We start from the raw sequence: 13,974 nt of genomic DNA, 5'->3' as shown, positions 1-13,974 counted from the left end.
AATTTCTTTTTCGGCCAAATAAACCCTTTAGCAATTTGGCACAGACTACAATGTTCTAACAATTAGAAATATCACTGCGTTCTACAAAAAGATCTATATGAACAATTATCTTAAAAGAGAAAAGAAACCACACACTTTTAAAATTTTGTATAATGCCATGTCAAATATTAGAAATGCTGGTGGTAAAGCCATGTGAGCATCTTTAAAGCCAATTAAAGCAGCATTACCAAACTAACCACAATGTGTTGACTGGTTTGAAGCCATTTTTACAATCAAATTATCCCATAAACAAATTAAAGGACAGAATTTGGTTAAAATTAAAATTAAATTATGTTCAATATTCCAAAAAGCTTTTAGTATTCTACATGACTACACTTAAGCAGTCTGTAACATTTTTACATTTATCTGAATTAATTGGGAAGTCAATCGGAAAGCTAAAGACGTGAAACCTTCTCATCAAAGAAAAGAGATGTGACCCTTTACACTTCACCAGTAATTAGTCATCAGGATAAAATGATCAATTAAACCGGTCTAATCAGTGGTTTAAACAATCTCTACAACAAATTGATAAATTTTACAGATCGACTCATTTTTCAGTCTAGTACGCTTAGTTTATCTTTAAACATAAGATGTTTGTTTCAGTCCAGTATAACATCTTGTAATCTATGGTTCAGAGCCTTGATTTGACATTTCCAATTTTCTTGAAAACAATAATTATGGTCTATGGTAAGGTGTTATTGTGATAAATTGTTTATTCTCCTGCTACTTATTTTTACACTCACTCACTATTTGGGATTATAGAGCAGGTTTAGTTAGTATACAGATCATATCATATATAAATAATATATTTTCAAATATTTATTCATTTACATCATTTATGAAGCAACGAGAAAAACAAAATCTATTTAGAAATTGTCTTTTAGATGAGATACTACTTTTTTTTAAGATGTGTTATAGTTAATGAATTCAGATATGTTACAGCTTTTATTTGTTGAGTGTGAAAAGATTATAAACTAACACTCAAAATGCAGTCATAATCATATACACAATATCCTTATTCTTTGTGTCTTTTCGGTTATTGTATATTGCTATCTAAATAAAACATTTTTTACCATAAATATCATTTGAGAAAAAACATTTCTGTTTCAAGGTCTGTACATCACTCATTCAAACTGTTTTGTTAACTTTATAACAGCATCAGATATCATGTCAATCCCAAAAGATCAGCCTTAATTCTTAATTTTAAAAGCTATACAACTAATTTACTTTTTTCTTCTGTTAATGCATAGCAAGTTTAATTTGCAAACAATTCCTACAAAGAATTGAAAAGAGCCACAACTATCTATCCTTGTCAATATTCAAATTAAAATCATTGATTTCTTCTCAACTTTTGACATCTTTAATCAACTTTGGCACTTCGGTATATTTTGTATTAATGAAATATTGTTATAAAATTGTATCTGTCCAAGATATGCTCACTTCTATCTGTTTTCTAATAATTCAGGTTTAATCTATATGTCAAATCAAAAGTTTTTCACAAAACTTTTAAAAACTTTCAAACTAATTTAGTTCTCCCATCTTGCTTTAATTCCATGCCATGTTTTTCTCAAATGTTTGTTTGAATAACGAAACAATATACAAGTCAGGAGCCTGTAATTCAGTGGTTGTTGTTTGTTTATGTGTAACATATTTGTTTTTTGTTCATTTTTTTCATATAAATAAGGCCGTTAATTTTCTTGTTTGAATTGTTTTACATTGTTATATCAGGGCCTTTTATAGCTGAATATGCGGTATGGCCTATGCTCATTGTTGAAGTCTGTACGTTGACCTATAGTTGTTAATGTCTGTGTCATTTTGGTATCATGTGAACAGTTGTAACACAGGCTATTATTTAAACTTGGAATTATTTGTAATTAAGGAATTTGTACAATTTCTTGTGCTTTAAATTTTTAATTAATTCCACATTTATTCTTGAAGGATGTACGTTAACCTATAGTTGTTAATATCTGTGTCATTTTGGTATCTTGTGAACAGTTGTAACACAGGCTATTATTCAAACTTGGAATTATTTTTAATTAAGGAATTTGTACAATTTTTTGTGCTTGAAATTTTTAATTAATTCCACATTTATTCTGTACTTTAATGTTCTGTACTGCAAACAACACTTTCTATTACATAGAAGATAGTACATTTTCAATAGAATATGCTTTGCTGCTCTAAACACTATCTTTACAAAATAAATTGTACAAAAAGTGTTATGAACCACTCAAAACATTATAATACCAAATAAATATGGAATCTATTAACAATTTCAAGCACAAGAAATAATACAAATAACATAATTCAAAATAATTCAAAGTTCAAATAATAGCCTGTTCGATGCAGTTTATAAACAATTTTAAAGTATTGAAATATGGATAGATATCTAATTGGTAATCATATCACATGTAAAAATAAGATGTGGTATGATTGCCTACAAGACAACTCTGCACTACAGACTAAAACATTGCATCAATCCTTGTAATGTAGGTCCTGAGAAAAAAGTGATGACAGTTTCACCTTGTATGTCATGTTTAAAATGATGTAAGTGTTCTATAAACAGGAAGTTGTTGAATGATAAATCTGTAACCCATCAAACAGTATAGCTCCTTCATATAAACCCAAAACCAAATTTCAGAAGTCCTTGTAATGTAGTTCCTGAGAAGATGAGATGGGAGGAACTGACAGATGGACAGACAGAGGTTAAACAGTATACCCTCCACTTTTAAAGTGGGAATATAATGATGAAGAATTACAACTACAATATATGTATTGGTGATTACACAGCCTTCAACAATGAGCAAAACCTATATTGTAGAGCAAGTTATATAAGGGTGCTATCAATAGTTTTTTTCGTGATGTCATTACGTAACAGGGCATGAAATATTGGACCGATCATATAGTAGCCAAGTATTCATAGTTATATAGATTTCTATACATCAACGGAAAGATGATTCAATGAATTTTTCAAATAAATAAAAATATATCCAAAATTTTTGGGTTGAAAATGCATATTGGTACAAGTTATAAGCTGCAAATGAGGCATTTTCCCCGTAAAAAACCTTAATAACATACGACCTTTGGGCTCATGGATCAATAACCTGTGCACATATTTGAGTTTTCCAATAAGGTGCATTTCGAAGAGCTTGTTCAGCTGATTTTAGATAATGAAGTTTCAGGGTACGCTTTCCTGCTCCGAGAGGCACTATCTTACCTGACAAATAAAAGTGCTTTTTGCAACAAGTGAAAATCAGCTGTTTATGGAGTTGTCTCCCATATAGTAGGAAGTCACAAAAACATTTTAATTTTGAAAATCTTTACAAAATGGCACTTTAATTGAACTTCAATATATAATTTTCACATTGAATATAAAAAACAATCAAATTTTCCATTCAGTGGTATATAAAAATGCGACAAGCTCAGAGAGCTTATGTTTATTTGTTATGTGACATGCCAACTATAAATAAAGCTTTGAATTGAAATTGAATTGAATTGAATTGACAGTTTTATAACCGCAATAATTTAAACTTGCACTTTGAATTTTGTATATGAATTAAACAGGATTATCTCACTATCGCAAATAATTAAAATTGCATTTTAGTCTAAAATGACAAAATCACAATAATAATTGCATGCAATAATTTCTGAATTTACAGTATATATTTGTAAACTAATCCATGTTTCTATCTTTGTTTCTTGTACCAATTCTAAATACATGTCACATGTTTCTTTCATTTCATTTATGGAAGTGCAAATTCAAATGTGTATTTAACATAATCATTCCAATTACAAAAATGTACTGAAAAACATAACAGACGTTTAGGTAAAATTTACAAATAAAATGGTGCAGTTTACACATCAATACAATTTATCGTATGAGAAAAGGGAGACAAATCAAGTCATCATTTTATCATTTAAATAAATTGAACATTTTTAACACTATTAATTTCTGTCTTTTCAGCAAATGAAATATTGTACATCTTTCTGATCTGAAGAAAGATACAAAGTCATCCTGAGTATATCAAAATTATTGGCATCTTTTTTAATACATTACTCAAATAATTTTGAATATTGAAGTATTTAGCATCTGAATTTGGATTAATGTTTAGATTCCATAAAACGTCATTTACACTAAACAATGTGAATTGTGATACATTTTAAGGATATATAACAGGTAATTCTAAACTGAAAGTATTTTATAAGCAAATATCTGTATCAAACATCAGCATTGAAATAACTGTCAACAGTAATGGCTGAAATGATTAAATACCACCAATACTCTATATGATATGGAACATTTCTACTAGTCTACAACAACAGTAATGAAAATACTTACATTTAATAAGGCATGTAGTTTGGTATCTTGGAAAACTTTTTCGATGAGGTCTTTTTCTTGTTCGGAACAATCTGTGAGACACTGTATCTCTTCTAATGAGTCTAGCACCTGAGACACAGCTCCTTACACAAAATAAAACAGGACTCATTACATAGTCACAGTATTTCACAAATTTTTAGGTAAAATAAGACTACTTGAGATGCAGGTATTAACATCAAATAAAACAGGATCTTCTGTGTTCCTATGAGACTTTAGCATGTATGGCAGGACATGGCTCCTAACAAACCATGGTGTATTGTAATTATAAGTTTACCATTATGACTATGTAATTATTATTTATTTCATTACTATTATTTCTCCCTACATTGAAGACCTGGTGGTGACCTTCTGCTGTTGTTTTTTTCTATGATCCGGTTGTTGTCTCTTTGACACATTCCCCATTTCCATTCTCAATTTTACACTATAAGTATTAGTATTAAAGAGTGTGTATATAAGTTTTATTATTTGTGATCATACAAATTATACAAATTTTAAGCTTACTTTTATGACTATGTAATTGTTGTTGTGTCAGGTATATTTAATTAATTATTATCAAGTAATAACTTTATAATAAAACATGATTATCAGCAACTTTAAGCAAAAAAAGAATTTAAGTTATTTCCCTTTGAACAGAGGATTTCCCCCTTCATTTATTTTTGTTTGTTTTTATATTTCAGCATTAGCTAATAAATAAATAATAAAAAAAAGAACCTATGATAGATGATTTTTTTCAATTGTCAAATTTAAAGCAATAGAGTAAACCTATCAATTATGACAATACTAATTCCTTTTAGTTACAAATAATATTGTATACAAAATTTGAACTGTATGCTTAGTTTAACCCATAAAATTACTGCATTTATAACCTATTATTAAGTGAAACTCAACATATTAAATGCATTTTTTTTAGCCTTGGAACATTTTAGTGTAATGCAAAAATAGAAACAGTATTTATATGCCTACTTTACACTTTTTATATATCTGACTGTACAACCTACATGTATCATTTGTTAACCAGATGCTTCGCAGGGCGTAGCTTTATACGACCGCAGAGGTTGAACCCTGAACGGTTGGGGCAAGTATGGACACAACATTCAAGCTGGATTCAGCTCTAAATTTGGATTGTGATTAAATAGTTGACACAGCATAGGTTTCTGACACAGAATGAATGTGTTCTAATGAACTTAAAATTTTTGTTTTCTCTTAGAGCAATTCACTATGCTGTTCAATATTAATCCTCTCAAAAAAATGTTTAAAGAAATTTTCTATTTATTTATGAAATTTCAAATGAGAAAAATTGAACCCAATTTTTTAATCACATCCCCCTTTCCCTTATTCCAAAACTAATCTCAATTAAAATATTCTAATGGAGTTTGCAACAATAACTACTCATTTAAATACATCATAAAATATTAAGATGTAAAAAAACTGCTTGTTATCACTGAATGGTAAAGATTATTTAAATTTATCAGTTGGTAGTAAAAAGTGAATATACATTGTATATTGTATATAACAAAGATTTAAGTTGATTCTGGACAAAGAAAGATAACTCCAATTAAAAAAATTCTTGCAATAAGATATTTCTTGCTTACTATTTTGGACAAAGAAAGATAACTCTAATTAAAAAAAATTTGCTATTTCACAATTTTGTGAAATTAGATATTTCTTGCCATTGCACAATACTGTGCAATTGAAAAGACTTGCTATTCCACAATACTTAATATAATAATTTTAGATCCTGATTTGGACCAACTTGAAAACTGGGCCCATAATCAAAAATCTAAGTACATGTTTAGATTCAGCATATCAAAGAGGCCCAAGAATTTAATTTTTGTTAAAATCAAACTTAGTTTAATTTTGGACTCTTTGGACCTTAATGTAGGCCAATTTGAAAACGGGACCAAAAATGAAGAATCTACATACACAGTTAGATTTGGCATATCAAAGAACCTCATTTATTCAATTTTTGATGAAATCAAAAAAGTTTAATTTTGGACCCCGATTTGGGCCAACTTGAAAACTGGGCCAATAATAAAAAATCTAAGTTCATTTTAAGATTCAGCATATCAAAGAACCCCAAGGATTCAATTTTTGTTAAAATCAAACTAAGTTTAATTTTGGACCCTTTGGACCTTAATGTAGACCAATTTGAAAACGGGACCAAAAGTTAAGAATCTAAATACACAGTTAGATTCAGCATATCAAAGAACCCCAATTATTCAATTTTGATGAAATCAAACAAAGTTTAATTTTGGACCCTTTGGGCCCCTTTTTCCTAAACTGTTGGGACCAAAACTCCCAAAATCAATACCAACTTTCCTTTTATGGTCATTAACCTTGTGTTTAAATTTCATAGATTTCTATTTACTTATACTAACGTTATGGTGCCAAAACCAAGAAAAATGCTTATTTGGGTCCCTTTTTGGCCCCTAATTCCTAAACTGTTGGGACCTAAACTCCCAAAATCAATACCAATCTTCCTTTTGTGGTCATAAACATTATGTTTAAATTTCATTGATTTCTATTTACTTAAACTAAAGTTATTGTGCGAAAACCCAGAATAATGCTTATTTGGGCCCTTTTTTGGCCCCTAATTCCTAAACTGTTGAAACCAAAACTCACAAAATCAACCCCAACCTTTCTTTTGTGGTCATCAACCTTGTGTCAAAATTTCATAGATTTCTATTAACTTAAACTAAAGTTATAGTGCGAAAACCAAGAAAATGCTTATTTGGGCCCTTTTTGGCCCCTAATTCCTAAAATGTTGGGACCAAAACTCCCAAAATCAATACCAACCTTCCTTTTATGGTCATAAACCTTGTGTTAAAATTTCATAGATTTCTATTCACTTTTACTAAAGTTAGAGTGCGAAAACTAAAAGTATTCGGACGACGACGACGACGACGACGACGACGACGACGACGACGCCAACGTGATAGCAATATACGACGAAAATTTTTTCAAAATTTGCGGTCGTATAAAAACCAGATGGGTAGTGCCGATACTAACACCCATTACCATTATCTTGGAGACCAATTTAGGAAATCTGTGTTTATTTTGTTTTATTATATACTAATTAAAACTTCTTGAATTAACTGAAGAATTGTATTACATTTTTAGTCTAAATGTGTAGGAATAACATTTTTCTTGTTTTTTATTTAAAAATTATCTTTTGAAAAAAAATAATAATTTCTGCTTTGGTTTTATGTATTACATACCAAGATTTAGAAGTTAAGGTAAGAAAATAATACTACCTTGAATATAATATGGTAAATAAATTGCTCATAAATAGATAAACAATAAAACACACATGAAAATAAAACACACATGAAGATAAAAATATTTACCAGCTGAGGTTATATCATCCTCCGCCATATCTGGAGGATCGTTATAAAATGTGTTCCATTTAGAACTGGAAACAGCTGCCATTATAGCACCCTGAAATACAAACAAACTGTCATACAAACAACCAATATACTTTGTAGTTCTATAAAAGGAAATCATTTAACACAAAAATGACTCATTCTGTTCAAATTTAGTAACAGGAAATTTTCTAAGAGATAAGACAAACTATGTCAATATAAGTTAAAAATAGAAGTAAAAAGGTAAATGATAATATTTTGAAGTTGACATCAACTAGGCATAATATATATCAAAATTTCAATTCTAATAAATTTTAGACAAAATAGGGATAAAAAGGACTAAAGACTCAATTTGCCACGCTACAAAAAATGTCATAATGTAAAACAGTCTATAATGAACATTTAATAATATAGAAATATCATTTGAAAATTTGGAAAATAATTCTTTTAACACCTCCATACAGGGAACTGTAAAACTTCAATAAGTGTGAAAACAGTCTGTAAAGTGTCAAGAATCTTGGTATAAAACTGCAGGATTAGTTGATTACAGGGACAACAACTCCATAGTGGGTTATCTTAACAAAAAGAATTAGGACTTGACCTGTTTGTTATTTTTCACCATATCAAATTTGTACTAATCATTTTAGTTTTTGAAAGACCAGGAAACAAGAATGTGTCCATAGGACAGGGATACCCCACTCCCACTATCATTTCCTACGTTTAGTGGACCATGAAATTGGGGTGAAAACTCTAATTTGGCATTAAAATTAGAAAAGATCATATCATAGGGAACATGTATAGTAAGTTTCAAGTTGATTGGACTTCAACTTCATCCAAAACTACCTTGACAAAAAACTTTAACCTGAAACTTGCACTTTTGTTTTCTATGTTCAGTGAACCATGAAATAGGGGTGAAAACTCTAATTTGGCATTAAAATTAGAAAGATCATATCATAGGGAACATAAATACTAAGTTTCAAATTGATTGGACTTCAACTTCATCCAAAACTACCTTGACAAAAAACTTTAACCTGAAACTTGCACTTTTGTTTTCTATGTTCAGTGAACCATGAAATTGGGGTGAAAACTCTAATTTGGCATTAAAATTAGAAAGATCATATCATAGGGAACATAAATACTAAGTTTCAAATTGATTGGACTTCAACTTCATTCAAAACTACCTTGACCAAAAACTTTAACCTGAAGTGGTACCAATGGACAGACGAACAGACAAACAAACGAATGGAAGCACAGACCAGAAAACATAATGCCCCTCTACTATTGTAGGTGGGGCATAAAAAAAGTATTTAAGATGTCAATTGTTTGCAAAAGCTCAAATTGCCTTTTAGCAAGGTGAGCTAAAATGGGAACATGCTCCTCAAACACGCCATCATAGCATTTATATAATATCAATCTAGCATTACACAAAATAGGTCATCACCCCCTTCTCCACAAAATATTACCACAGAATTAGAAAGTTAGGCCTGTTGTGCAGCTCAGCCTCTCTCCCTCCCAAAAACATTCTGTGTTCACAAAAAATATTTGTAAAGGGGCATTAAACTAGGACAGTAAAAGTGATGCCACCAAAATTCTAACTTGATCTGTGTTTTGTGGTAACAAGCATTGTGTATAAATCTTATAACATTTAGATAAGGCAAACTAAATTTAGAGAAAGGAATTGAAAAATTAGGCAATTGATCATTTAAAAAGAGACATAACTCTAGAAAGGTAAAATTCAAACTTGATCTGTATTTTGTGGAAATGAGCGTTGTGTATAAGTGTAATGACATTTGGTTGAGACCATCTAAATTTAGAGAATGGAAACAAAAAAATCAGCAATTTTCTATTTGTAAATAGGCATAACTCTAGAATGGTGAAATTTCAATCAAATTACCATTGATATTATGCCTATTTAACAAAATACACTAAGATCCCAAGTCTTGAAAGGTATGTACAAATTCTTCAAGCAATTCAATAATGGCAGGTGCTTTGCAATCTTTCTGTGAAATTTCATGGATCTAGGTTAAAAATAGTACAAGTTGATTACAAATAACTGGTGCATCTTTGTAAAGTGTGTTGCTGAAAATAGTAATTTTATATACTTTCTCTGAGACTACAGATCTCCTATAGTTATAGATTATAAGCTTTCAATTCAATTCAAAATTCTGACCCATTTGTTGACTTGGAGCCAGATTGACTGGCTAAAAAAAGTTTTCCTTTCTAAACTCATCTAAAATCAATTTAAAAAAGATGTTCAAGAAAAAAATACTACGAATCATAAACATTTCAGTATTGTTTTTAGTTGTAAGATGATCTACTGATTGTTAGTATGTTCAGCTTATGTTATATGCATATAAAATACTTAGTTTGGAAAAAATCACCTTATTAAGTCTATAAGGTTTACTGAACAATATCAGGCCTGGAAGTCATAACACTTTCAAGTCAGATTTTTGTACTCAAACTCTAAAACCAACCAATTAAAGTGCTGGATTTCATGTTTCTATCAAGATTTTTGTGCTCCACACTCTGAGCAAAGTCTTATGACTTCAACCCCAGGGATACCAGTTACCTTTAATTTTCTTCTTGCATTAAACTTTTTTAATTCTTCTACTGTTTCTTGCAAGTGAACTTTTGGAATTCTACTTCTATCCTATAAAACAAAATATAAACTTGATGTTAAATCTAAATAGTTTGACATATCATGCAGCAGTTTACTAGTTATAAAGTATATAATATTTCATGTTAACTACATGTTTGTATTTTTAGTGTAACACTGTGTTTTAGTCTAACAACAAGTAAAATGGAGGTTTCTACACATGTGTAATATGTTATGTTGTATTGTCCAATATTTATTGGAAATTCCTGGGTTTTTTTTATGTATCATGAAGGGTGAAAATGAATAATAAGTATAAAATACACCATTGTGGCTCATGTGTATGCATCATTTAAGCTTGTTTCCTAACACAGTAATTTAAAAACAATAAAATTACATTTGTACTACATTTGAAACTTAAACTTTAAGTGTACAGCAAATATTCAAGTAATTTATTGCTAGAAAAATTTAGATATATAGAAGAAAGACAGTCTTCAGAATTTAAGGACAGAGTGATAATGAGTTCCCTAGATCATCACACATGTTTTATAACCTTCTTGCTATAAAACAGCAAAAGTATAACATTAAAGTCTGTTTTCAGGGACAATTTTTATAAATTAGTCAATAAGTGTACATTCATGTGTGACAGTATCTGGTCCTTGTAACAATTGATATCAAAATCAGACTTATGACTCCTTTTTGTTGTAACAGGTTTTATAGCCTTATTGTGACAAAATGAAATTATTCAATTAAGAATTGAATGCTTCTTTTTGTAAATTTATTGGGGTGTAAAAGCGTTGACCGAAGTACATTTTGTATGTACGCACGGTCAACGCTTTTACAACCCTATAAAGTTACAAAAAGAAGCATTCAATTCTTATAATTACATTTTTTTAGCTAGGATTATAAAAACACGATTTTTATGAAGTTTTATTTATTTCACCTGTGCACTTTATTGTGGGACCTCGTGTCATCATGAATGATAAATGTTATTGTCTGATGCAATTTCTCACGGAATAACATGTGATGTGCAATAAGCCAATCAGAATAACGTATTATAATGAAACATACATCTAATGTAATTATTGAGGTGTATAACTTTCCACCTCCATTCCAACGATGTTATACATTGTGTAAACTCTCCCTTCTAATATTTACCAACATTATGAATACAGTACCAGTGTTGATACCCCCTTTCTAATCACCAACGTTTTAATTTAAACATATTTATATATAGTGGATTAGGAAACAAGTTTCGCAACTTATATTTATCCGTTTCCAACATGCGAGTGGAAATGCTGTCTTGTAGCGGCATAACCTGCTCTTAACAAAATCTACAAGGGTGTCTTTAACGTGCAAGAGATCTCTTTTAACACGGGTCAGCCAATGTTTTGAATACAGCGTAAAACCTCCACTCCCAATAAATGACATTTTGAATACATTGTATAACCGCTACCTTTATCCAAGGATGTTGTAAAGCTTCCTCTATTGTAAGTATTTACATGACCTCCCCCCCCCCACCCCAACCACCACCACCATCCCACCTGAAGTGTTGAATACATTGTATAACCTCTACCTTTATCCAAGGATGTTGTAAAGCTTTCTCTATTGTAATTAATTATCCCCCCCCCCCCACCATCCCACCTGAAGTGTTGAATACATTGTATCACCTCTACCTTTATCCAAGGATGTTGTAAAGCTTTCTCTATTGTAATTAATTATCCCCCCCCCCCCCCACCATCCCACCTGAAGTGTTGAATACATTGTATAACCTTTACCTTTATCCAAGGATGTTGTAAAGCTTCCTCTATTGTAAGTATTTACATGACTTCCCCCCCCCCCCCACCATCCCACCTGAAGTGTTGAATACATTGTATCACCTCTACCTATATCCAAGGATGTTGTAAAGCTTCCTCTATTGTAAGTATTTACATGACTTCCCCCCCCCCCCCCCCCCCACCATCCCACATGAAGTGTTGAATACATTGTATAACCTCTACCTTTATCCAAGGATGTTGTAAAGCTTCCTCTATTGTAATTCTGTCGTTAGGGTTGACATCCAACAATTTACTGAGCAAATCTTTGGCGGGATTGGATATTGTCATCCAATGTTTTCTTAGCTGAAATAGAAGGCATAAATAAATGAAAAAAGTTGAAATATGAGTCATAAGAAATGAGAGAACAATAAGTGATGGACAAAAGATGGTACAAGCAATTGGTACATAAATGGCAAGTTTATCCATGTCATGATATTTAGTAAGTGGAACTGATATAAATATTGAACAAAAGGCTGTCAGAGTGACAGCAAACCAGAATTTCCAGCAGAGGTTGAAACCAGGAACAGTTGAGCAAGTATAAACACAACAGCTATGAGTTTGAATTGTGATTGAATATTTTACACAGCATTTTTTTTGTATTTTTGTTTTTTCATTTTTGTTATTTTTCATTTTCAAATTTGTACAATCACCAATCCTTGGGATCAGTTGTATTTCTAGATTGAAAAATTCTCGAAAAATCTTTAAGTTGTGCAATGGTCTATTCAAGATCCTAAGAAAGAACTTACATGATATTTTCCCTGAACAATTTGATGAAATAGATTGTCTTTGGTTCCTACATATGGTGGATAGCCACCCAGCAGTATGAACATCATGATGCCACACCCCCACATATCTACTGGTTTTCCATACGGCTGTCGGTTCACAATCTCTGGAGCCATAAACTGGGGTGTGCCTATTCTACCTGCAAAATAAGTCATATGTATGTCAATTTTGTTCATAATTAATATTACAAAGATAATGCATGAATATTAGAAGATTATAAATAGTCCTCTGATGAACAACCTAACCTGGAAAACAATAAACAGGATATTTCAATCACTTATCTGAGACATTAACTGTTAATACATGTAATACATCAGATTTCTTTCTCTGCGCTAAAAAACTTTTTTCATGACCTCGTCAATAAAATCTTTAAGTTTTAGGCAGGTACCCCTCTTCTTTAAACTTATGTTCTATTGGCAGCCATTTCATTCATAATATTATAACACAGTGTTGAAAACATACTTAACTGATACACTTCATTTGTTCTTGCCCTTTGTATACATGAAATCTTTCCAAATTGATATATAAAGCAAACAGCTATACCTTTGTATTACATTAGTACATTCACATTTCTGCTCTTATTTCACAGTACAAACTTTTAATAAATGTTAAAAAAATACAATACTGAAATAGGAAATCTATGGGATGGATGTTAATGAGACAAAAAGGTTATGATATCTTTAAATTTAAATTGATAAATGAAGGAATATTGTGAACAGGAGAGTTCAACGATGTTGGAATATTCAAAAACATTTGAAAGTTATGTTTTATTGAAGAGATACCATAGCAGCAGTTTAGATGTAAGAGGACAAGAAAAACAGCTGTTTTTTGTATAAAAAATAGCTAAATGAATTTCCATTATACATTTTGTCAACCCTCAAAAAACAATATTTATGAACATCATTAAATGGTAAACTCAGTAATGCAAGTTTTTATTAAAATCTACAGAATTTGGGCTTAAATGGTATACATCAACTCATATGGTAGAAAATAGATTAAGCCATC

The 13,974-nt window shown here is 30.6% G+C and overlaps 1 protein-coding gene across 13 annotated transcripts in view; it reads right to left on the bottom strand.

Annotated features, from left to right (window-relative positions):
* Nucleotides 1-13,974, bottom strand: part of LOC134712810 (peripheral plasma membrane protein CASK-like) — a 156,001-nt gene that overhangs the window by 81,789 nt on the left and 60,238 nt on the right. For 9 of the 13 annotated variants that reach the window (XM_063574709.1, XM_063574706.1, XM_063574715.1 and 6 more), the window contains 5 exons: nucleotides 12,933-13,108; nucleotides 12,370-12,489; nucleotides 10,346-10,426; nucleotides 7,762-7,852; nucleotides 4,376-4,497 (listed from right to left, as the gene is read on the bottom strand). In XM_063574709.1, the coding sequence (XP_063430779.1) occupies nucleotides 4,376-4,497; nucleotides 7,762-7,852; nucleotides 10,346-10,426; nucleotides 12,370-12,489; nucleotides 12,933-13,108 (590 nt within the window). The remainder of the gene's footprint in view (nucleotides 1-4,375; nucleotides 4,498-7,761; nucleotides 7,853-10,345; nucleotides 10,427-12,369; nucleotides 12,490-12,932; nucleotides 13,109-13,974) is intronic. The other 4 variants (XM_063574708.1, XM_063574713.1, XM_063574711.1 and 1 more) reach the window with 1 other exon arrangement.

This window comes from Mytilus trossulus, chromosome 3 (assembly GCF_036588685.1).
Source record: "Mytilus trossulus isolate FHL-02 chromosome 3, PNRI_Mtr1.1.1.hap1, whole genome shotgun sequence".
Classification (NCBI taxonomy): domain Eukaryota; kingdom Metazoa; phylum Mollusca; class Bivalvia; order Mytilida; family Mytilidae; genus Mytilus; species Mytilus trossulus.
This window is presented reverse-complemented; position numbering and strand designations above follow the sequence as displayed.